General features: G+C 32.6%; 1 protein-coding gene across 1 annotated transcript in view; it reads right to left on the minus strand.

The window, feature by feature from the left end:
* LOC128235799 (hemicentin-1-like) overlaps positions 1-27,950 on the minus strand; it is an 89,576-nt gene that overhangs the window by 57,958 nt on the left and 3,668 nt on the right. The window contains exon 2 of the mRNA XM_052950594.1: positions 23,113-23,448. Coding sequence (XP_052806554.1) covers positions 23,113-23,448 — 336 coding nt within the window. The remainder of the gene's footprint in view (positions 1-23,112; positions 23,449-27,950) is intronic.

Below are 27,950 nucleotides of genomic sequence, written 5' to 3' on the forward strand. Positions count from 1 at the left end.
ATCAAAACCAATATTATATTATATCAATATTTTGCGATACATAACATTTATAAGTGACACATAATACAATAAGATGAAAAAAAGATTGATGTGGCACAGGCATTAGCAAATTATGCTGTCCTTCCCGAACGTTGTACAAAAGTTTAAATGCCAGTAAAATCAAAGACAATTGACACTAATATCAACGCAATTAAAATAATTGAAAATGCGATTTTTAAAAAGAATCGAGAAACACAAGCATAAGAAAAGCAGAATATACAAATAAATAACAACTGAAGTGTAATAAAAATAATTAAAAACTCAATTTGTCTAATTCACTGAGCTCGGTACGTTAAACATACGTATATTATGGTAAATCAGGTTTTTTATGTAAAATTTTATTTAACTCTTTAATCGAATCTCCATGGCCATTTTTGGTGAAAGACATGGGATACATGTTTTCAATTATACAAACAAAATATTACATGACAGACATAAGCCTGAAATACTTAAATACAAAAACAACAAAATAAAAAACAACAAAGGAATTTGACATAGCCAATTAAAAGTTAAAGATCGGTCGGGGTATAAATTCAATGTACTAAGAGATACTGGAAGCATTCTTTTTAGCCCTGCTTTCATGTCGCTTACTATGGGTTTACTAGGCAATGCATATTGAAACGATTATTCCGAGGGGAGGAAGAAGCAATAAAGCTGATGACGCTGGAGGGAGATAATTCGGCAAATGTAACACTTTTATAGACTCCTGCCATTTCGGATTTGAAGAAGTGATCTCGTGTCCATTTCAGATTTCTTTATCAACATGTACAAGCTGTAATTAAGGTATTCACGTATAGGCGGCTACACGCCTGTATGTTGTGCATAATATGTATGTATTATTTGGTTTAAATGACGTTCCCATTTTTGTCTGGGTCATTTAAATAATAGAAAACAAATTACAAGATAAACAAATTTGTTTGACTTCTTTAATGAATTATATAAAAACATTGTACAACGATATCATAACACTTTTAAACAAAAAGTATGGTTGTCAATTAAACAGTATGCTAGCTTTAAAGATTGAGGCAAACCATTGGAATTTACAGCGGTCTTAAAAAGGTGTATTTTAAGCTGCAATCTCACTAATTGATCGTTTTAACTACCGGTACTCTTTTATTGTCGGTCTATAAATAGACTATTTTTTGCAGAAATATCTAGACCCAATTTTAAGTAATATAAAACTGCTGAAAAACGATCAGATTGCATTTTGTCATATTGTTGGCTAAAATGATGTTTTATGGGTAATAGCATTACGAACAATTTAATGTAAATGAACTTTTCGGCAATCTTACCAAACATTTTTGATTGGTTCTATTGTGAATTATCTAATATGACTGAATTAAGGGAATGATAACCAAATCAGCTGATTTTGAGACAAATTTTTTAAAGTGTCTAAAATGACAATCTGTGAAAGTGAAGCTTTAAGTTTTGATCTAAGGCTTCATAAACACATTGTTATATTGTCAATAACTGTTTAAAAAGTCTCATGTACAAAATAGGATAATAATTTTCATACAATATCTAAAATTGATTACAATAATAAAGTACCATTAACATATTTCTTAATAGTGCTGTTTCTCATCTGACAATACCATTCAAAGCCATCATTTCAACTTTGAAGTTATTTTTAACTTTCAACTTTTTAATAGCATATGCAACAAAATAGACCAAAAATACAAGCCATGAACAATATGATTATTCAACTTGCATTGTCCTTGACCTTTTAAAATGACCATTTTCCTGTTCAGTCTATTTGTAAGTTGTACCCTGAGGAATAAAGTATGACTGTATGAATCACAAAAAAGCAATAAAAACACTACAAATATGCCCCAACCCCTGTAATTTCTAATACAGTAGTAAAATCAAGCAATTAAACATTTAGAGCTGCACTCTCACAGATATACCGTTTTCACAAAATAAATTTGCCTTGAAATGAGCAAGTTATTGCGTAATTATCTTCAAACCAATGATAAAAGATTGCTGACAAAAGATCAGATCGCAGATTTCATATTTCCGTTCGAAAATTAATGTTACTAACGGTCTAAGAAAAGTGCATAAAACATCATTGTTTTAACTTAAAAAGAAAAATCTGCGATTAAATTTTTCGCCAATGAATGAAGTATGATGGTATGAATCACAAAAAGCAATGATTTTATGAATCACAAAAAGCAATAAAAACACTAAAAAAAAACCCATTACCCCTGTAATTTCTAATACAGCATTAAAATCAAGCAATTTTCAAGATTGATTGTGCTGCCAAATCAAAAACATGTATGCCGAAACATTTAGGGTTGCATTCTCACAGATATACCGTTTTAACAATATTTGTTTTGTCTTGGAATGAGCAAATTTTTGCGTAAATATCTGCAAACCAATGGTAAAAGATTTCATATTTCCTTCGAAAATTAATGTTACTAACGGTTTAAGAAAAGTGCATAAAACATCATGTTTTAACTTAAATAGAAAAGTCTGCAATTGAATGTTTTGTCAGTAGTCTTATATTACTGGTTTCCATGCATTTTCGCAAAGATTGGATGGTACCAATCTAAAACAAACAAGAGGCCCAAAAGGGCCTATGCTCTACTGGCTGGGTTTGTGTGGTCAACATCACTGTTTTCAAAAAGAACCAACCCCTTATGGGTTTCTGAATACTCAAAACTGAAGACTGTATCATATTCGCAAGCATTTATTACAAAATAGCATTTTTTATACTATCAAGGCCCTTCATCTTAAAATTTCAAGGCCCATAATCCAGGAAACATGGACAGATCAGGTTTTCGAAAGGAACTGAGCTCTAATGGATATCCAAATACTGTACAAGTTTCATCAAGATACAATCAAAACTGAAGACTGTATCGTGTTACCGAGTAATTGTTTACTGACACACCATTTTTTTAATATCAAGGCCCATAATCTAGGCATGCATGGGCAGATCTGGCTGGTTTTCGAAAGGAACCGAGCTCTTATGGATATGTAGATACTGTACAAGTTTCATTGAGATACAATCAAAACTGAAGGCTGTATCGTGTTAACGAGCAATTGCCTACTGACACACTGATTTTTGTATACTATCAAGGCCCATAATCTAGGCATTCATGAGCGGATCTGGCTGGTTTTCGAAAAGAACCGAGCTCTTATAGATATGTAGATACTGTACAAGTTTCATCAAGATACAATCAAAACTGAAGACTGTATCGTGTTAACGAGCAATTGTTTACATACATTTTTATACTATCAAGGCCCATAATCTAGGCATGCATGGGGGGATCTGGCTGGTCTTCGAAAGAAACCGAGCTCTAATGGATATGTAGATACTGGTCAGGTTTTATCAAGATACAATCAAAACTGAAGGCTGTATCATGTTAACGAGGATTGCTTACAGACGCACAGACGCACATACTACGTACACATTACAATTGCCTTTGGCCAGTAGAGCTAAAAATGAAAAAAAGTTGTCAGAAGTGTGAGAGTGCAGCTTTAACATTTGAAAGTAACTCTGTTTGCCTCATGCCCCTAAACAGGGTTTAATCATATTATATGAGCAGTGGGCTTGTCCCTGTATTTTTTATTGTATGATTGCAGTAATGGATACTGGTCTAATTACCTTCTGACAATTTTTCATCAATTTTAAGGAAACAGAAAACACAAATTAAGCTCATATAATGCTGTACAAATTTAATCTCATTCATTAGGTTGAGAAATAGTCCCTAAAGATATTAATTGTGGAAACATATCTTATTTAAATACATACAGGAAATGGCGACATCATTTACCTTTTTGTATGAAAATTGCAGTTTCCTGATATTTGAATAGCGGTTCTTTATTTAAGCATCTCAATTCATTCAATATACACATAGTATGTATCAAGTTTCAAAGGAAACCAAATCATTGTAACAATTGTTTTCAAAACAAATATCCACACTCTTGACAAACTTCTTTTCCTAGTTTCAACTTTGAGATTTTTTTATGAGCCTGCACCATCCCTCCTCTTATGCAGTGGCTTCAAGCAATAAAGTAAAGATAAAAGCTCAAGTTGCACAGCCGGTGAACAAGACTGCTGTGTTGATAGTTAGTTGACAAACTGCACATTTGATAACATAAATCATGTCCATCAACCTCCAGAATGAAGAAATGACGCAGCACAGAATTGATTTCAATTGGACCTCTCTGTACTTTCATCCCCTTGTTGTAGTCAAAGACTATGTCTTAGTGTGCAGTGCGGGATTTTGAGAAGCCTTCTGCTCGTCTGATGAAGTAAGTCTGGCAGAGTGTGAAACTCCTACTTATATGGCTAGACGCCTGTGATCTATGTCTTCTTGTGTGTGCCCAACCATCACCTGAAGAGAATTTAGAGGAAGTTAGTGCTTGATTACAAGTTATTGTGACAAAACAAAGTCTTTTATTTATGCCACCAAGATCTAGTATTCCAAGTTTCATATCTTGTATGTTAGCTCAAAGCAATTGAGCATAAACTGTTTGGTAATTTTCTTTAAGTCACTGCTTCCACTTATACAATCAGTAATATTGAACATGAACCAACTGACCCACATGCTATTCTAAATATTTTTATGTGCAGAAACCTTAATCCTATTAACACAAAAGTAATCCAACTGTATGTCTTCACAAAACATTTTACAACAATATTTGTCAATTTAACTCAAATATTGATTATTGTTTTTTGTCAGACAAACACAGAGATGGCCCTATATATTGCTCACATGATTTGAGAAAGGATTCTAAATGAGTTATTGTTTGAACACTTACTGGACACTTTTGGTCTGACTTTATAATGCAGCTGGTGAAAATATTAAATGTCCCTTTATAATGGGCTTACAAAGACATGAAAAAAAATGTATTTGTTTAAAAATTACAAAGGGCCATAATTCTTACAATATAAGTTTGTATTGAGCAGAATGAAAAGGCTTTGCCTAATGCTAAAATACCAGCTCAGAACTATATTTACAAGTAAAACAAAAAAATTCTACAACTAGAAATATGTTTTCTATATCTGGTTTTGAGAGAGAATGATCAGAAGAAAACATCACACATTCACAATCATATTAAAAATATATATTTTTTTTTATTATAGTCTATTTCAAAAACACTTTCATTTCAATTTCTTGATTTAATACATTGATGATTATCAATTCTCATGAAGCGAGATGGGTCTTACACTCTGACCAGTGCAACTTGCATGTTCTGAGTTGCTCAGTTATTACCTTTTTTAAATTTCTCCTCTTGATCTGAGCCACGCCAAAATGATGGGAGATGCTTTTGTTGTCTTTTCCATCAGAATGTATAGCACCTCTGTGTTTCTGTTTGTCTCCTGAAACAGTAATAGTTTATTATTAATAATACAAACAATAATAATAATTAGTGACTTTTATTGGAATTATTTTCACCGCTTGTGCCTTGCACATTGGGGAACAAAGTTGACCTTCGGAAAAGAATTAATTCAGGCCAACATTGATAATATATTGGTAAAATATACATATTTAATTTATAACAGTATGCAGTTGTTGTTTTTTCAAATCCTACATAATTATATTATCAATGATATTTCATAATAAAATATAATTTGTATAAAAATTGAAATAACACGGTATAGTTGTTGACAGAACATGAAAAAATAAATGTGTAAGACTACTACTTTATGAGGTGTAAATAACCCAGGGCTTTCACTTTAGGGACATTTGAACACTTTTGGTGAAGATCCACTACCACACCCACTAATCCCCCCCCCCCTTCTGAAACCATATTTTGTATGGATAAACATATGGTAAAGGAATTTGACAGATGGTAACCTTAGGAACATTTCTGTGACATTATTTTGAAAACAGCAGGATCTGAGGAGAAGATTTTTCCATTTAGACATATAGCGAAAAGTAGCTCCGCACCAAACAGCAAGTTTTTTTATGAATCAATATCCGGTGAAGAAAATTCATACAGGGTATTGAAACATTTTTTTGCTTCACATGAAGACTTTAAACAAAGATAACTTAACTAGCTCTTCATTATATTAAATAAAAATTTAGCACAGTCTATGCCGCACACAGAGCCCCGCATTTGATCTTTTACCAATGTTCGATTGAGTGTTTAGTTTCTTGGCACACTATGACAAGTCTTTACAGGTCTATTAAAGCTGCACTCTCACAGATTGATCGTTTTGAAAAAGTTTTTTTTTCTTGGAATGAGCCAATTTATGCGAAAATGCATGGAAACCAGTGATATAAGAGTGCTGACAAAAAATCAGATCACAGATTTTAATTTTTACTTAAAAAAATGGATACTTGTGCATTTTTCTTAAACTGTTAGTACCGCATTATGCCATGAAAATTAGTTTAAATAGATCTTATGTCAGCAGTCTTATATCACTTCTTTGCAGATATTTTGGCAAAAATTGGCTCATTCAAAGATAAAAAATAAAAGATTTGTCAAAATGGCAAATCTGTGGGAGTGCAGCTTTTAAGTGTTCACCTTATCAACACCGGTAAGAAAACAAATACAGGGCTCTTTGCAGCTGTATAGTCTGTCCTTTAGTTAATTCAAAATGGTGAAGGAAAATAAAAGTTGTCTTCTGTTTTAACTTTTAAGTCATTCAAAGGAATATTGCCTACTGTTGCGGCATTTGCGACCGCACATATCATGTGGTAATAATATATACACACACTGATATATAACAAAACCAAATTCATTTGTCTCAGTATTTGCCAATTTTGGGCTTTCACTTCTTCAACATGTTTTGAGTTTTAGTGATCTGTATAGGTTTATATTTTTTATGGCAATGCGGCAGGTGATCTAAAACATATTTTTTTTCATCAAAAGATCCAGGAATGAACAAATATTTTTTGTGTGAAAAAACAACAGTTCAATTCATTTTTTTATGTAATTTGATTTAAAACAATATTTATTTAAGTTAACTATATATCTCTATATAATTCTATTATTTCTTCCACAGAATATATTCCCACAGCAAATTTTAATAATATGCTTTTTTCCACCATTCCAATTTATTTTGTCAATAAGATCATTTAAACTATTAGCAGGCAATAACCACCCTTTTGTTGACTATATCAAATAAATATCAGTAGGAAAATGACCAACTAAGATCTTAATTATACACAGTAAAGACAGTTACCATGACAATACTTGATGCTTTTAGATGAAGGCAAAGATAACAGTCAGAGAGTTGCTACTGAAAAATTTCTTATCAAAATTTGATCAGGGACAGTAGCCTTCAATGATATATTTATGTCATGGACCTATAAACTATGGTTTATAGGTGCGTGATTTATGTATATTGAATGAAAAATAAATAAAAATGTAACTTAATTTTACTATAATAAATTATTCTTCTTTATATCTTAAATTCTGAACAACACAATTTTATTGTTTTATGTCACTGAATGCATGACTTGTGTTCTTTTTTAGTCGCTAAACTATTAATACTAACAGGCCACACATATATTAATGTTTTATGCAGTTTTCTTAAATCGTTAGTAAGGCTTAAGCCATTAATCATTTATTTTCGAACGAAATATGCCAATCTTTGATCTTAGCTTTTGTCAGCAATCTTTAATCATTGGTTTGCAGATATTTACCAAACATTTGCTCTTTCCAAGACAAAAATAAAAACAGTTCTAACATTGGTAAATCTGTGAGAGTGCAGCTTTAATTTGTTATAATTTGGCGATTAATTTACGTTTACATATCATATATGTACTTCAAGAAATGGAACTTGATGGGATATTTTAAATATCACAATATATATTTGATAATCCTATGTGAGTGTCAACAATTAAGTGTGTCAACGTTAATATACCATCCTCCACAGCTTCAACCCTGAAGAACACTCGCACAATATTGTCACACACCACCCCTAAGGAAAGTCCCAATAAAATGTAAGACATATTGACCTTAAAACTACTTGTGAATAATAATTTATAATTAATATACTGTCATTTAAACCTTAAAGTTGGTGAAATATAGCTGCATTTTCAACATACTAATAAGTCATTAATAGCATAATTCTAGGCACCACCATACTTGTAAGTTTTCTTTTTCTAAGTCTAAATTTAAGTTACTATGTAAGTTACTTATTTATTGCTTTTCCTATGTATTGAATGACTTCTTTCTTTGAAAAAGTCCTTTTCATTGTTTTTATGATCCTTGTGGGAAAAAGTGACACCATTCTGTGTATATCATAAACTTGTCAGACACTTAAATGTCCCCACAGTAGGACTGCAGGAAAAACCTTGACACTACCTAGTACAGATGCTACACTAAATATTAAAAGTTGTAAGATTTCTGGTTCTCTGCTCTTCAAATTTGTTTAAGTTATTACATATAGCTCGATATTTTTTAGAATCATGCAATTTTTCAATTATTATCAAAGTGATTTAAGTGTTTGATTAAGATTTAATTTAATAATTTCAATAAATAGCCTTTTTAAAACTATACAAGAGCTGTCACAGTATGTGACGAATGCCCCCGATTGTGACATTGACCTATCAACAAGGTCAGTACATGAAAAGTTGATCTTGCCTTTACATGTCAAATACATATGGCAAGTTATATTAAATTGCCTCTAAACATAAAAAATACCACCCATACTTGACAACCGACACTGTTATGTCCTTATATATGCAGCATTCCATTGTGAATAAACACCCAAGTGTGACCCTGACCTTAGAGATAGGGACACGGGTCTGTCATGCGACACATCGTCTTGGTATGTGGAACACATGTGGCAAGTTATTTTAAAATCTGTCCATACAAGGGAAAGTTACAGCCCGGACACGACAACTTATACTCTATGTCCTTATATGCAGCACTCCGTTGTGAATAAACACCTAAGTGTGACCTTGACCTTAGAGGTAGGGACACAGGTCTTGCACGCGACACGTCATCTTGGTATGTGGAACACATGTGGCAAGTTATTTTAAAATCTGTCCATACAAGGGAAAGTTACTGCCCGGACACGAGTTATTGAGCCGGACACACGGACGGACGGAAGGACGGACGGACGGACAGTGCGATTTTAATATGCGCACCTACGGGGGCATAAAAATCTATTACTTTAATTATTTTCCCTCCCAAAACCATTCCCTCATATTATAACAAATTGTTCAATGAGGGTATGATTTAGTAAAATCTCCTATTATAAAGAGTACCATATATATTCATAAAAGAAACACAACTTTCACTGCACTACATTTAAAAAGGCAAAGCAGAACATTAGGTCTCTGACTATTACTGATACATTCACTTAATCATATGACTGAAAATTTTCTTTCAAAAATGCCTTTTCTCAAGTTCTTCAACTTTCTTTAAAAATTCTAAAATGGAAAATATGACATATATATCTTTACTTCAAGAATAAAAAAAAATAATTAAAAAAAAACGTTTTCAGGTATAGAGTTTGATTTAGATTTGAATTTTAAAAACTTTTTTATGTAAAATCTATTATTTTTCATTGCCTTTATTCTTAAAGCAAGCCCCTTTAATAATCATTTCCAATCTTTCAATGAAAGCTTGATTAAGTAAAGTCTCCAATTATAAAGAATTCCATATTCATTACAGAAACACTGTTTCACTAAATTAGTCTAATAAATAAGCAAAGCAATTATTTAAATTTAAAATGATATGATGATGTAATAAGAAATGCTAACAGCAATATGGGATTTTATTCACATTTAGAAATGGGATCAAAGATGAGACTTGACATTCTAAATGAACGAGAATGCTTAGAAAATATACAAAAATATGGAAGATAGTTTTGTTTCTTAATGACACAAATTCAAAGTAATGTTCCTTTGTTGATTGGGTGGGATTAATTAAGCTCCGCCTACAAATTGTTTTGTCATCAGATTAGGTAAAACAAACAATCTGATTGGATCAAAATCCTGACCAATATAATAAACTCTGAATGGAGGCATCCAATCAAAATCTAGTAATATTTCCATTTGTTTCCAATTGATTGCACCATCAGTGATTTACACAATTAGTGATGTATGGCCCTTTAACTTGTAATGGTCTAGAAGCAAGTGCATATATGAGTTATGTTAAATCATGTTTTAAAAGCTAAATAGAATGTTAAAGTCTAAGCTATGTGACAGAAAATTAATACCAAAATCTTTTTTTGAATTGCAGTAACTGATTCTTTTGCATTTGATGAGGTCAGACATTTTAAGATATATAATATTCAGTGGATATGTGTTGATCAAGCATATAATAACATGCCACAAAGCAGAATAATTATTAGGTCATTTTATTTATTTACTTCAGACCCTGGGGCAAGTTTGGAGTGTTATACAGAATGCTTAAAGAACTAAAGTGTTGGGAATCAGTTCCTGTTTGACTATTGGTAATCGGTTCCACTCACGTTGCTGTTTATTAATAGAAGAAATGTTTTTTGACAATACCTAGTATTGTACTTGTAATTTTATTCTTGTACAAAAACTCATCATCTTTTACTCTACTTATGTTAGGTAAAGGATTGAAAATATCTAGTCAGTGTATTTTATGGAATTATCTTTACCACCTGTACAATGCAAATTGGGGAAAAAATTTGACATTGGGAAAAATACAAAATCAGGCTTAAATATCTAATTAAGATTTTAATGGCCAAAAAAATCATCGAAATTAGAGTTCTGGATGAACAAGCCTGAATTATTACTCTATTGCTTGGCATATTTTTTTTAACAAATATATTAAATTCAGAATTAGAGCAAGCCCGGATGACATAATTTTCACCAGTGCAGGGTTGTGGGCTTGTGCTTATTTGGACCACCAATATACTACATGTTTTAAAGATTTTTATGCATACATTATTTTGTTAAATAGTATTAGTCTTCTCAAGATTTTTTATTCATTAATGTTATGAAATCTCCACTTATCAAATTTGGAAAACATAAAATATGGTGAAAAATGGACAAGTTTTCACTAGGGAAGAAGGCAGTAAGGCAGTAAATTTCACACAAAAAAACACTATTAATATTGTTGTTGCTTCAGCCATATTGTTTATGATTACAACTGAACAATATTGACAAGATGAAAGAAGAAAAACTGATTTCAGGAACTACCAGTTATTTTTTCATTATAATTGATCATCAGAACATCACTAATTAGTATCTATAGTCTATCTATATCATTATTAAAAAAAAGAACATGGAAATTATATTGATATAGTATATGAAATATATTACTTGAAACTTTATGAAAACTCAAAACACTTTAGTATAAGCAATAGTGTTGTGCCGATGATCGATTATAATCGACAACTGATCGGAAAGGCCTACATCGGCAACAATCGATAGTGAAATTTGAACAATCGATTATAGAAACAAGAGACGTAACCACTACCGACTACCACTTAAAGATTGCAGTCATCGAAATTAGACTTTTGGATGAACAAGCCCGAATTCTTATTATATTATTTGGCATCAAATTTTTGAACAAGCACTGCTATATAAAATGCAGAATTTGAGCAAGCCCGGAAGACATTTTACCAGTACAGCGTTTGCGGGCTTGCTGAGATTGTCATGAAAATATGTTTTGTTTCTGGTCAATACTTGTTAATGTTGAAATGTTCATGTGGTACTATGTTGTGTTATCTAGTCATATTATCATGTCAGTAGCTCACTACAGTACGTTATTACAAATTTTCTTTGTAATTGAACTGCAAAAGGGTTGGTTCTCAACATCTCATTTTTGTGGTTTTAAAATATGTTATCGTTTACTTCTTATATCATGTAAGAATTTAGTTTTCTCAATTTTCTGAAAGAAAATGTTCTTGTAAAACATACAGAATATTCAACTGCTTGTTTTACTTGTTACATGATTATCAAAACGAAATTGATATTTTTCTTTGTGTTAACTTTATACATCGTAACATGTATTCAATACCATACACAAAATTAAGAGCCTGCGGTCTCATGATCTGTAATAGTAACTTGTAAACACTAAAGTATAGTTGCGTTCTGAATAAATATGTAATTTATACAAATAAATGTACAAATAATATTGTAAGGGAACATTAATTTGTTCTTAAACTGGTTCATGTAGTGTATCTATATGCCTTATATATGTTGACCAAAGATAGTTAAATTATGATTAAATCGATTAATAATCGATAATTGATTGTTTCCATAAACTGATTATCTATAGAAATTTTTCTGTCCGATTCCCAACACTAATAAGCAATAAGAACAGTCAATTGTATATATAATATATATATCAACATCTACAGATACTTAGCCATAAGTTTTCAATTTTGCACATCTGTTTAATACAATGAATACATTTCTTTTAACATTAAGTAAAACAGTTTTTAAAATAACAATTAAAGGATTAAAATTTTGAGCTACTAATTGCATTACCATATATATATAGATCTACTCAAATTTTGACACTTTTTAAAGAATAACCAATAATAATTTCCAAATCTTTACATGTAAAAGATCTACAGCATTCTTCCAAAATGGAAATATTTCATACTTGACTGATTCTTATTGAAACATTGTCCTGAGGTAAAATGTTATTATTAAAACATGTGCTAACAATACCCTGGTATTCCCAAATAATTTGGTACAGTATGACAAACAAATTAACTCACGATTGTGACGAATAACTGTTTCTGTGTCTGTAATCAATTTTTTGAAAAAAAGGTAAAAAAATATTATTGTTTATCCTTCAAACTAAATTGAATTGACGCCAAGTCTATTGCCGACTATTGCACCAGTCAATTGTAACCATGGCCTCCCCAGGTCCAGCGAATAGTGGGGACTTTGATTTTCGGTCCAGCCAACCCCGGCTTTAGCTACAATAATTAGCGATCAGGGATACTTTATTATTATTTTGACATTTGTTATGTATCCCTATCTCGAGTCTGCCATAGTCTTAAAATCTTCAAAATACTCGTTGACGGCCATTTAGGTGGACTAAACCCGGCTTAAATTCCTTCCCTGCTGGGATGAACTGATGGTAAAATGCCCTCGCACCCAAGGGAACTTAGGTAAGGCCCATTCCCGGGGAAATTTTTCGGGGAAAAAGCAAAGACAAAGCCTTGCGGAGTAATGTCACTATGTGGAGCAAAAGGGGTTGTCACGGTGCCAGGACTGACTATATTAGGGTTAGTTGCCACAACTGACCCTAGTTCTGGCTTCCATAACTTTAATGTTGATATTTATTTTTTTGATGTTTACAACACATTAAAGTTATGGCGAAGTCAACCAGAATCAATTGAATGTGATGATGCAATGCAATCACATGACCATGATGACGTTGATGGATTCTATTTATAGTATCGGATTCACATTGTTCATTTAATTGAATCCAATTGCAGTAAGGCTGAAAATACCTTTTGATAAGTGAAAACAATTGATTTATTCCAAATTTGTAATTAGTTATTTACTAATTATTCAAAAATAGAAAAAAATAACAGCAAAATAAACACTACATTTGTGAGGTCAAATGTAGGTCACATGGGTATTTTCTGAAAATCTTGGTGTCACGTGATTAAATTTGAACACAACTATGACCTAGTTATGGAATGCTTATAATCTGATTTATTAAAAAGATAAATTAACTATCTATTAAGCGTCTTTTGGTTTTAAAATGTGTTTGTGAACTACATTTTACTTTATTAACCTGAGGATATAGTTATTTTGTCTGTACAATGCATAAAAGTGAAATAACAGCGTGACATAAAAATGTCACGAATTCTGGTAGGGTTTGGATACGGCGTTCTCTTCAGCTAACACGTCCAAAAAGGTAATATATAACGTGTTCGCTGAAGTTCTTAAGCTAAACTGACCCTAACATAGAGTCCTGGTACCGTGACAACCCCCTTGATGTGGGGGGGGCATACCTGTGCGTGATCAAAAATAACAAACAATTCTTATCATTTAAACCATCATGAAAACAAACGGCATTTAGACTTACCATACAGTTGTCTTCAATAAGTCCATAGCTCAAAGTTTTATGATTGTCCATTTCAATCCATTTTTTACACGAATGTTCTCGCCTGAGGTCACCGGGAGTCTTGGTTTGACTGCTAAGTTCAGTTAAACGAACTATTTTGTGAAATATTACTACGCGTGACGTAGTAATCTTCGTCTTGTTCTGCTGTGAAAATTTTGTGAAGGAAATGTGAATATGGATTTACCACTGAAAACTGGGGATACAGATATATAAGACATGGGCTCACCGTATGGCAGTGGCAAAGAGACAAGCACAAAATAAGGTGAGATTTAACGTTACTTTGTTAAAAACCGGGTTATGAAAATCTTCGTCTTCTACGCAGTAGCCTCCCCTATTGTACAGTAGCAAATATAAAAGCCATCACAAAATCTTCACCTAACTCTCGTAAATGTGATTTAAAAATATGTTAATATTTAATCAACGTGACAACGATCTAGCATTCATCTTTAAAACATTATAAATACAGTATCTTTATCCTCCATTCACAAACATGTGGACATGATAAGCAAAGTCACGGACCTAGGTCCACGCCAAAGTACATGCGTATATTTGATAAACGAACAAAAACATGCAAACAGGTAGCAGGACGAAGCGATATGAACAATATTGTTCCTAATGCTTAGAACGTATACTTGATTAAAGATAATGACATTTAAGACATGAGTTTTTAAACTATCATGAATTGCGTGAAGGGCTATACACTTTTGCAAAATAATTACCCCTTGCAATAGTATTTGGATATATTTACTTCTTATTTATCAATGTTAAATTATCATCCAGTTAGTACGGCAGGTGTTCAATGTAACTGAGCACAATTTAAGAGTGTAAACGAATATCGTCACTGCTTTAAGCTACAGCTCCTAAACCCTGACAATAAGTGACCGAGAAAGTGGCTTCTTTTCAAAAAATCATTTGAAATGGATGAATTCTGAAACAAAGAATGATTGTTGAGCTTATTTTTGACGAAGTATTAAGTAAATACACACTATTATAGAACATTTATAAATAATATCACTGACTTATAAATAAGTATTTAACCTATAATCGGTTCGTGATAGAGCTATCATACATATATAATTATATATAACATGTACCCATTTCATATGGCAAGAAAAATAACATACCGTGAGTGATGGAAACGAAACAATAAAAAGAAGCCACTTTTGCATAAAATGTACCTACTGACACTATAAGATGGTGTTCTCTAACTTATTCGATTAACTGAAAGACACAAATTGAGCCCACCAGGAAATGAAAATTAGTGAGTTATTCTTTTTAAAAGTATTTCATATTTTCGAGCATTTGGGACCATAAGGCTTCAAAAAAGGATAAATAATTCGCAAATCTGACGCAGTTGTATATAAAATCACTGTTTTAGATTGCACCAATGCTGGTTAAGGTTTTGCGTGCAAGCACACATAGGTTCATATCTCAGCAAGTAGTTGAGGTATTGCATTGAGACTTGATACAATGGTACTCAACCATCCAACCTACTTAATTAACTAAGTTAGATAACTCTACTTTGCATTTAATGCAAATAACAGGCCTTTCTTATTCGACTTAGAAATTCTGGTTAAGGTTTAGCGTGCAAGCACACATAGGTTAATATCTCAGCAACTACTTGAGTAATTGCATTGAGACTTGATACATTGGTACTCAACCATCCAACCTACTTAATTTACCAAGTAAGATAACTCTAGTTTGCATTTAATTCAAATAATAGGCCTTTATTATTCGACTTAGAAATTCTGGTTAAGGTTTTGCGTGCAAGCACACATAGGTTAATATCTTTGCAACTACTTGTGGTATTGCATTGAGACTTGATACAATGGTACTCAACCATCAAACCTAATTAATTAACCAAGTTAGATAATCTACTTTGCATTTAATGCAAATAATAGCCCTTTATTATTCGACTTAGAAATTCTGGTTAAGGTTTTGCGTGCAAGCACACATTATCTAAATATCAAAGCAACTACTTGATGTATGGCATTGAGACTCGATACAATGGTACTCAACCATCCAACCTACTTAATTTACCATGTAAGATAACTCTATTTTCATTTAATGCAAATAATTGCCCTTTATTATTCGACATAGAAATTCTGGTTAAGGTTTTGCGTGTAAGCACACATAGGTTCATTTCTAAGCAACTACTCGATGTATTGAATTGAGACTTTATAGAATGGTATTCAACCACTCAATGTAATTGAATAACCAAGATATATAACTGTATTTTGTAAATAATTGCCCTTTATTATGAGACTTAAAAAATCTGGTTAAAATTTTCCATGTTACCACATTTATGTTAATATCTCAGCCCATCATGTATTGCTTTGGATTCTAATCTAACAGTGATCCATGCATGTTTGGCCAAAACTTTACAATCCTTACACTGAAAAGCGGCGGAATAGTCGAGCGCGCTGTCTCTGTGACAGCTCTTGTTTAATACACAGCATGTAGCCCCCGGTCCAGTGTATGCTATATTTGCGTATATATATATTTATTTTCTAAATTTGAATATCTTTTCTTTTTTTTAAACAATTAGGCGTGGGTCAAAAACGTTTTTCATACAATGCACCTGGACCTGAGGCGTTATTAACATGCATCATCATGAACTTCTACTGGTACTATGGTTGTGTACAAGCTTTAATTTAGAAGAATTCGTTGAGCTTTATAATTTTGATTTTATCCCCTTTCGGGCACAATTTAATTTGGTTTCGTTTGGCGTTATTTTGTTGCGGTGACCTGCATTTACTAATTTATGCTTAGATCGATGTGTAACATCATACTCTGTTATACCTCGTCCCTTCATGTGAAAACGAAAGAAGAAAGGAAAAGAAATGTTTTGTCACCTCAACGTAGAATATACATCATTGAAATAATTTATAACTTCTAAAAGTATTAGGAACCCAAGTAATACGCTTTCATCTCATACCTCCAGAGATGAAGTGTTTGTATACCGGGTTCGGTAATGTTGAAAAGTCCATTTCTTGAGTATTGTTTTACATTGATCGAACCTGCTCCCAGCTTGGCCTCTGTTGTTGTTGTTTTATACTATAAGGGAGCAAGTTTGAAGATGTATTTACGCAATGCGTTGTTATTGTTATTTACTGTTAAAAAGTAGGATTTTGACCGGAATGCGTACGGGTAATGATATGCATCGGGCAATATCGTGTGACACACCCGGGCCTACTCTCCTCGTGTTTATTTTAAATTTATATCTTGAGTATCGCTGGAAATTTGACATTACGTGCGTCTGTTCTTGGCACGGGTCGTTTTAAAAGGTTATTAAATTGTGTTTGGATTTGTTGGTGATTAGTGTTATGTACTTTATTCACTGGAAATCTCCAACTGGTGATTCCTCCAACTTCTGTGATCACCGACTTCTGTGATCTCCAATTGGTGGCTTTTATCAATAGAAATTGACTGTGGAATTCTCCAATTGGAATTTTTGGAATTGGAGAGCCGTTTTTACAAGATCAAATTTTTTGATAATTTATTAGATTTTAATTATGTTTATTAATCCAGTACTACAAACATAAATAGAAATGTAATTTTAAATTGAAAAATTTGATTTTTTTTCCAATTGCTGATTTTCCCCCCGTTTCGGCTCATATGGAAAATTCTCCAATTGGAGTTTGCCAGAACCCCGCGGGGGACCTAAAATCCAATTGGTGGCTAACGGGAGAAATCAATTTTGGAATTAAGTTTTTCATACTTCTTAAAACTTTTTTTAATTTTACTTAAAATAGTTCTTATTTAAACTTTCTATGTGTCACTTTTGAAGTTGATATCTAAGATAATAAAAAAAACTAAGTTTGCAAGTAAACCGGATTTGCAAACGTATACCGGATGCTGTAAATTTATGAACAAAAACATTTTTATGCATAATTGGCATCGTATTTCTCCTTCTTCTGCTTTGTTGTTCCACCAAGTAGATTATTTTGTTTGGCATGTATCTTTGATTACTAGTAGAACTACTTTTTGTATCTTTCACATCTTCATAGTTGGTGATATGAAAAGAAAAGGATATTTACTTATTTATACTAATTACGTCATGCCAGTTTAAACACGCTTGATTTTATCTTTGTGTTTATTATAACATAATTTGGTATCATTTGTTACCTTCTTCTGATGGTACCTTATGTCTTTTATTTGTCTAGCTAGCTTTAATTTGAATTTGTACACACGTACATGTAACTTTTTTCATGTTATTGTTTTGGCATCTTCGTCATTGCCAAATCTCATTTGCAAAATAAACACTCCAATATCAAAAGTCGTTCTCTGTAATGATTGGTTATTTCTCTCATGAAAATGTTCGTCTATTCGAATAATAACTAATGCCTCTTATCAGGGCTGAACTAGTAGTGTCAGTGAGAGGAAGGCTTTAGTTCTACATCAGTTTGCTTATTTTATAAAATTGTATTGATTGTGTAATGGCATTGGTCCATGTATGAATCATTGTCATATCATTGTCATACAAATACGATTTTTGACACAGATTATTCTTATCTTACATACAACGCATATGTTTAGCAAATATCATTGACAATCTTACTCATCTACCTCATATCGTACTGACATGTCTCCATTTGCTCATTGACACCTAACAACGTCACTATGACGTGTAACATTTTTGCACTGGTTCATTGTCACATTTAACGTCACCTTTAACATTTTGGAACATGTTACCTTTAACATTTTGGCACTTGTCACTTTTAACATTTTGGCACTTGTCACTTTAATATTTTTTGCATTGGTCCATCAATCTGTCAAAGTCAACGTAAGACGTTCATTGATAGCTAAATGGTTTTCTTACTTTGTTGCATAATCACATTATTTGTTCATTAGAAGTGAAATGGTATCGACCATTCAAATCTTATTGCTATATTAAAACGTACATTGAGACTTGTTTGGTCCATCAAACATTCATTGACATTTATGTCGAATCTTAGTCAATTTGTGTTATACTTGTATTTCAGTAAGACTTCCATTCGCATCCTCAACGCTTATTCGTACCGTAATGGTCATTGAAAATCATTGTCTAATACATCTTAAAGCCCTACGTAGGTAATGGAAGTAATGACTCAAGTAGAACATTTAGCTCTTATCGACTCCTTACAATAATTATTGGTGGTGGTATCGCTGTGGACCACAAACACTGCATGGCTCAAGCGGTAAACGGACATTGCATGAGTGTCATGGGGCATTGGTCTCAGTAAATGTCCTTCGTTGTAGCTTTCACAACTAATCGGTGTTAATATGTCTCAACCAGATTTGTGGCAACTTACTTAGAGCGACATGTTATAGTAAACTATTATGTAACACTCATGTGTCCCTCAACATTTTCAATTGTAGCAACATGACGTTATTCCATACACTCTTCGTAAGCAAAGCTTTATTGATCCAAACAAACGCTTTTTAATGGCAAAATGCTTTGGTCCAAAACAACAACACTAATCTGAAACGATGGAACATTAGTCCAAGAACAACATCCTTATTGGCAGCGATGTAACATTTGTTCCAGATAACACGCTCATTGGAAGCGATCTGACATTGCTCCAAACCAACATGCTCATTGGTAGCTATGGTAGCGATGGTGCATTGGTCCAACCTAACACGCTCATATTGATTGAACATGCTCATTGGTAGCGTTTGGATAGTCGATCCAAACAATAACATGTATGTTTTAGCGATATGTTATTGCTTCCATAAAACAAATAAAGCCCCAAGTTGAGAACACTCGTTGCACACTGTGGTGTATTAGTTCCCAAGTATTATTTTGGAGCTTATTGCTCTCATTACTACAATGTAGTAATTACACAGTTCAATTTAGCTCACAATGTTTGTAGCGAGTACGTGTATAACATAATTCGAGATCAATTTCGTACGAACAAAATTCCTTGAATTTATAGTGAATGTGACATAATATCGTCTCACCATCTACATTTATCACATAAAGAATGATAACTACTATTTTAGAATATATCTTGCAAGTTCTACATAACCTTTGGCGCCATTGTTACATTTTAGGGCCATTTATTTGGATAAAAATTGTAAAAATATATAAAAAAATATGTGTTTTTTTCTCACTAAAACGTGATTTATAAGGTATCACCATGTTCTACAAAGAAGAAAAATGATAATTAAACCTAACCTGTACATAAAATAAGTATGTAAAATGCTGAATAGCTGTACATAAAATAAGTATGTAAAATGCTGAATAGTTGCAGATCCTTCAAAATTTGTTGCCATCTTGGATTTCTCGGTTATGACCATGATGCGACACGATCACCCTCACTTTTCTAGCACCTGAGCCCTTCCTCTAACAAAATCAGCAATAATAATAATGGGGGGAATTTCACGCACACAGAAACCCCCTCAGCGACTGTATTATTAGTAGCTATCATTGCGTCGGTGTAGAATGGCTACTTATCCAATAGCCGATTCGAAATTATATATATTTAAAAAGCAGCATTTGTCATCTCATAGGTAGATTTAAAATGTCTTCTTTTATTTCGGATCTGTAGGCTTCCACATATTCAAGTTGTAACATGTGGGCTTTTACAACAAATACTCGGTTTTGAGCTGTGTCCTCTCAGAAATTCACTGGGGAGCAGTGGGCCTCCATTTATTCAAGGTAAGTAAATGGATGCCATTAAGGATCGGTTGCATTATTCATGTATTTAATAAAATGGCTTTGGCACGTTTTATACCAACACGAGTATTTGTTTACTTAAGTATTTGAACTTATATCCGTTGTATATATTTCAATTAATCATTTGACTATTTAATGACATATTTAGTTCAAACACTTGCTTTATTTTTTATTGGACCTTTTAAAACTAATATACTTTTAATCTACGAAAGGGGATGGATGCATGAAAAATAAAACACTTATTATGGCGATGACGAAGGAAACATTTGGAAGGTGTAGGAATGAAAACAACGGCGACGGGAGACGAACAATGGCGACATAAATGAACGGCGACGGTAGGGTGACAACGGAATAAAAACCACAACATTTGGAAGAGTAACGACGGTAGCATCAATGAATAAAAACTGCAAGTAGAAAAAGTGGCGATGACAGGTGTAAACACGTCGATAAAGCGGGTGTACATAACCAAAATGGCAGGGTAACAGTCCCATCAGGTGTGTAAAAACCTCCATGGGATAGGTAGCAATCGAGTCAGAAGTAAAACAAACGTCAAACGGGGACGGTTACAAAGACGAAAGGAATGTAATCAACTGCGGTGAACGACACATCGATTACGGAATTTTATTTCTTTTTAGACGTCGGGTATTGTATTAAAACATTAGACCATGCAACACTATTTTTTCAGACACTTCATCGGAAGTCAACATGTCTTTGACCTAAAAGACCTTGATGTAGAAACGTTCTATTCTAGTTGGCGTCCACGTTATATGACTTATTGCGATGATAAAGGCAATAAAATTGTGTACCAATCAGTTCTTCAAAGATTCAGTTTAATTCAGAAATAAAGATAGTGGAACTAACGAATTATTAGTACGTATAGATACATAATCTAGTGTATTGCACTATATATGAGAGTTTATATTAAAAAGTATAACAATTCATGCTTAAAGACTTCCCTGTCCTGTTCATGTCTTTTTAAACACTATGTATTTAATAAAAAGTATGCAAATATATTTGTAACAAACAGAAAAGTACAACTGAATACCACATATCAAATGCATTATCACATTTTGAGATAAAAATAATGTTTCACAGAATATTATTCCAATCTAAAGTAATGGTGGTTATGAAAAAAAATTAATGTCAAATATTTACTGAATTACTAATATTTATGACCCCTAACCCTAATTAGATGGAATATGTATTGTATTTGCTCAATAATCAATTTTAGCATTTCGCCTGCAAAAACAACTCCGGAGATGTGAATATTTAACATTCTCAATTGTTTGTAATAGGTAACATTATTGTTGTTATTGATTTGCAAGTAACATTTGTAACATAACAAGATAAAATAAATGTTGTTGCAAAATGTTAAATATGAAAAATGTATTATTTAACAAAAATGAAAGTGTGCACTTAACGGCTGATATATCACTTATTGCTTGTAATTAAAGAACATACATATCAACGTTGGAAAATCATAGGTCCGAAACGTTTCTAAGCCAAAGCATCCTTTGTAATTCTCAATTCTAAATTGAAATTCAATCATTCATTGGTCATTAAAATAAAGATGACTGTTAAGAACGACTAATTATGCAATAGTAGATGCTTGGCCCTTATCACGCATCGTTTGTTCCCCTAACATATATAATTTAATGTATCCTTTATATTGAACCAAAATAATAACACCAGAAAGAATATTGCTGTCACGGAGCCATTAAAGCTGCTTTTTAATAAAATCAATCATAAGCAATTGAATGTATACTAATTAACAAGAAAGTGAAAAAATACCTCACTAATATAGTATTTTGTTTTGATTGTCAGTATATACGTCAAATTCCGTTCGCTGTTTTCGCAAACACAAGACTAAATAAAAGAAATGAGTGGATTTTCTCCAGCTTTGTCCGCGTGAATTTTTTAATTATATTAAGGCTACGAATATGTGTTGGACAATCCCAAACTGGCCGTTCGTGATAATTGAATTGTTAATTGTACAGCAAACATTACCCATTTGTGGGATTCAAAAGATATTTATAGCTGGAACGGGGTAGAGATATACTAACGTCTGTAAGTGTTTTGTATACCTCCTGTTATAGGAGCAAAGTTCATTCGTGAGCCACACAAATGTATTCCTGTGTAACAACTGCATCAATAAAACGATAAACTCCATAAATTTGTGAAACTTTATAATCTAACCCCATATTTCGATCGTAAGAATTGTTGACAGCATGCCTCGAATAAAATATCACGTATTGATTACAATTTTAACCATATTATCTACGACAGCTCAAATTCATGCTGAGTTTACTGTGTGACTGACACTATGTTTTGTGTGGTTAACCTGATTGATCTGACTAAATATGCGTTGTTTGAATTGATATCAACAGTAAAAGCCCAATAATCACGTTTTAAAAACAACAAACACTTACCTGACACACTGACGATCACACTATTGCCACTGTTTATATTCGAATTTGCGTTGCACGTAAAGTTGTCGTTCTGATAATCCCGTGTCACATTTAAAATAGTCAGCGTGAGGCAGGTGAAGGTGAAGAGAGTTTCGTTGAAACCAGGTTTTCCAAATATTGAACATGGTTCAGGTTGTCTGATTGTTATATCGAATTTTTGTGTCGAATTATTGCCATTGTTTGTCCATCTTATTAAAAACAGCTGATCAATTCCAGTATACGTGCATGTTAATGTCAGTGATGACCCCTCCGGAACAGTCGCTGCAGATGAACTTATGGTAACGGAACCATCAGCACCTGCAGAAAAAACACATGATATACATTTTAGCAATGTGTTACCATACCTTAAGGCAATATATGCACGAGTTCAGAAGCGTATACCTACTGTGCAATAAGTATGCTCACCACATACGGAGCCATTTACAAAAATATATCTTTTAAAGTTACTACCAAAATCAATTTGTATTTACTCTATTTTAAGGTTAGTGCAAGAATGCCTTTTTTATTCTTTAAATACAAAAACAAAACTTTGAACATTATTTCCAACCTGTCTTATGTTATAAGTAAGTATATCAATTAGTTGCGGTATCGAAATGTGTAATTTATATCGACAACAAATTTTACGAATGCTATCTAGAATACTCATTTTAATAATGTGTTTCCGTTGATACTTAATTTACAAAAACTATTAAACAAATACCGACGTCTGGAAGCATTCTGCTTGCATATATTCATGCTATATTTACACTAGGGTTTATTGCCTATTTTGAAAGCGTTATTTACAGAACAATTATTCAGCACATCTCCATCCTAAGCAGCATTAACATAACTATCGAATATTTCTGATACAAGTTCATTTATCTTGCTTAATAAAGTAAACTTGTAAAGTATTAGGGTCTCGAAACCGACCGAATCAGATTCAATCTATGTGTATGTGTATATAACAGTGCTACGTCGATGAGTCTCATATCATTCGTTAATGTGATCCACCCAATATGTTTTGTTTCACAAATCATACTAAGCGTGTAAATTCCAGGCACATGAGTGTAACCAGAGTGTTATTAAACTAAACGCAATCGAAAAATGGCTCATGTTTTGAAGTGTCGTTTCATTTACGATTGCAATTTAGAATTGAGCACCTATGCATCCTATGCAGCATTAATATACATTTTGGATACATCTATCGCCAAAAGTTACTTCACAGTTGTCGACAATATCAGCATTATTTAACATATTCAAACCTCGATATGAGCAGATTATATTCCAAAGAATATCCGACGACAGTGGCCCAAAATCGAGAACAACAAGTTAATAAACACTATTGAAAAACTGGCTTAATTTAAGTGCGAGTGCCATCATGCCAACCCGAAGGAACACTATCGACCTAGGTTAAAGTCTAGCCCGCTAGGGTTGCCGTTTTCCGCGGGTTGCCGAGGGATTACGAGATTAGCCGTTTCAAAAGAGAGACTACGGAGCACGAAGTGTAAGTGTAATTTTACATAGGCGTACATACAATAATTACAGTCAGGTTTAAAATTTGTTTGCAAATGTTCACCTTAAACGTGTAGTACTACTTGAAGGCTAAAAATCCTTCTTAACCCGTAAAATGTCTACATACCTGTATGACATAGAGCACAAAGAGAACGGGTGAGTACCGGATTAAGAAATGTTTCGCAATCGAGTATTTATTTGATGATACCAAACAATACTTAGGACTGCTAATTACAATTAGATAACAGAAAGTTAACAAAAAGTATGACATAATAGTACATTTGACATGTGGTGCTTGTTTGTGAATGGTTTATCAGGTTTGTTGGTCACAATGGTGTTATCTCAGTTACTTACGAATACAATTTTAAAATAAAGGACAATAAAACTGAAAAGTGACCCTCGACCACAACGTCAATATGGCCATTAATAAAGTTGTCATTTTTCGCTTTTTGTTTCAAGACCATCTTATCAAGTGTACCGGGTATATTCAGTTGAATCCTTTTATTTTCTAAAGATGACAATGACCTTGACGTTTTATCTAAATATCAAAAGAGTTTTTCTACTCACCATGACAAATGTGCGTACATAGTTTGAAGACTCCTCTTTAATTTTCTCAAATTACTAATATAAAACCATTTTTCTGGTTAAGGTCGCCATGACCTCGATCGACTTTTGTATAATTTACCGCTTAATCCTTAGAGCTGATCTCATGATCAGCGCCAATGTGCATAAAAAACATTAGGTCTGTACGAGAAGTGATTGACAAGTAATTAATTGGAAACTGTTTCTCTTCAAAAGGTGATGATAACCTTGGCCTTTGACCTGTTGACCCGAAAAACAATAGAGTTCATCTATTAACCAAGATGGTCGTGAAAAGCAAGTTTACATACTTTAAAGCAAGAATATAGTTATTCACGTGTTACGATAGTTTTTTAGTAACGGCCACAGAGACCTCGTTTGTACAATGTTGTTTTGTTCAAATGTCAGGCTCGATTCCTGAATTGATTGAATTTTTCGTGCAATAGTCTATATTCTACAATGATTGAAATACTTAATTTAAGATACATGCACGCGTTTTTAGAAAACTTTGCGTATTAAATCCTGTAACGATCATCTTATGTGTTAACTCACAGCGCCAACTCACATTGATAAAGTCAAGCCGTTCTGAGTCTTATACATATTTTTTTCTTTCGAAACAATATAACTTAACGACAATTAAAGATATATACGTTCCGAAACAGTATATTTAAAAAATATCACTAAAGCTGCGTTTTTCTACAAATTAGAATTATGTGCCAGTATACTTAATTCGTATCCCGCTTACCCTGCATTCCAGCGAATGCTCACAACAACATAATATCTAGCAAATAAGCAAATAATAATAATGTTAAGAAGAATTATGTTTCGCCAGCATTATTTGATGCGAGGGAGTTTGCTGTGTACCACTCTGTAAGTCTAGAAGTAATTTTGTTTACCAGTATTACCAATTTAAGGCGAGAGCAAAAATAGAATTAACCATATGACCATATCACAGTAGAAACTTGGATCGATTGTGTTTAAATTAAGTTAATACTCATTTATCCTTTTACGGTTATCAATAAATATTCTGACTTTAATCAAAACACCTTTCGACTTTAAAAGATCCAAAGTGAATGTTTTGTTGGAGTATTGCGTATATAAATATTTTGTTTAGTTGTACTGTTAATTTGGGCTAATACGTTATGATTGTTTCGACTTCCATGTTTCTATAAAGGCATTACTTCAAGAGACGGACACCTTAACAAAAGCCGTACATTATTTTTATAAGTATATATGAGAAACATAAAATTTTATTTATTTAGGAAATATACAAACAAAACAATTGTCTCAATGTCTTGTGAGATCTTTGTAGTGGTTTAAGATTCATATAACAAAACAATCCGTTGTCAAAAGATCATAGTGTACCGTTGTATTTATCTCGTACCATGGACTAATTTGAATAGCATGTATCATGTAATTATTCGACATACTTTGTCAATTTACAGACACGCCAGCGGTTTATATTCCAGATGGTATGAAATCAAATAATATTATAAAAATCAATTGTAAAACATTTTAAAAATTGAACTGTACAGACTAAAATCGAAACACAAATCGTTATAAATCGAAACAGTTGCCAATATTGAGAGATGCGTTTCCTATGGAATCAGTCAGAATAAAGACATGAAATCAGTCAGAGTACACATGAAATAAATTCCAACCCAGTCTTATTATATCTTATATTGTTGTCAGTATCGGCGTCAGATATCAATGATAATAAGAAACAGTTTTGAATGGTGCATGGTTATTTAACCGTCATTAAGTTGGTACGGCTCAACTTGTTTTTCAATTTTGAATATTTTATGACCGTAAGTATTTGTTATGAAAATGTATTCAGTTTTTATACTAAACAGCATCCGGTGTAAGTTAGGCTTATTTGCAAACATCTTATTTTAGTATTTGATGCAAGACTTTCAAAAGTGGCACATGAAAATATTTCATGTTATATTGATTTAATAAAATGTAAGAAAAACGGTTGAGAAGTATGATTCTTTAATTCCAATATATATTTCACCCGTTCGGCCAGTTTTGCACATTTTTTTAGGAGGGGGGAATTTTTATAATGTTAAATTTTTATATGAACAAAAACATGGGGGAAATTTATATTTTTGGACATTTTATAAAACAATTAATCTGGCAGCATTGAATAAGTTTTGTTTGTACGTTTTAAGTAGTAAATTATTAACTAATAATACAATTTCAGAAAATTGACAAATTTCGATTTTGTGAAGACGATTCTGCAATCGGGGAATTTCGCTTCGCTAATTGGGAAACATTCTCTATTGGTCAATTTCTATAGATACTTGCACCCAATTTGAATGAGTATGTTCATGTAAATATAATTAATAAAATATTACAGTAGTATATAACTGATATTTAAGTGCATACCGATGGATACAATCGACAAGAAAACTAATTTCGCATTTCGTTTAACCCTTGGACTTGCATGCACTCTAAACAAGTGACACTGTATAAACATCGTATTAACATTGGTCAATTACGTCAGATTCACAAATATTAATATATTTGTCTGATGTATACCGATCCATAGAGGCACTGAATGATTCTTATTTAAAAAAATGATTAGGTGCTAACATTCTTAGACGTTTTTGTATACAAACAAAGCTTAGGCATTCTACCTTATATAATAGAATAATACCTCGCAGTATTACAGATCTTTCAGTTTCTTCGATCCGATATTCATGGAACGAAAACTAACGTATAACGTC

Source organism: Mya arenaria, chromosome 5 (assembly GCF_026914265.1).
Source record: "Mya arenaria isolate MELC-2E11 chromosome 5, ASM2691426v1".
Taxonomy (NCBI): Eukaryota; Metazoa; Mollusca; class Bivalvia; order Myida; family Myidae; genus Mya; species Mya arenaria.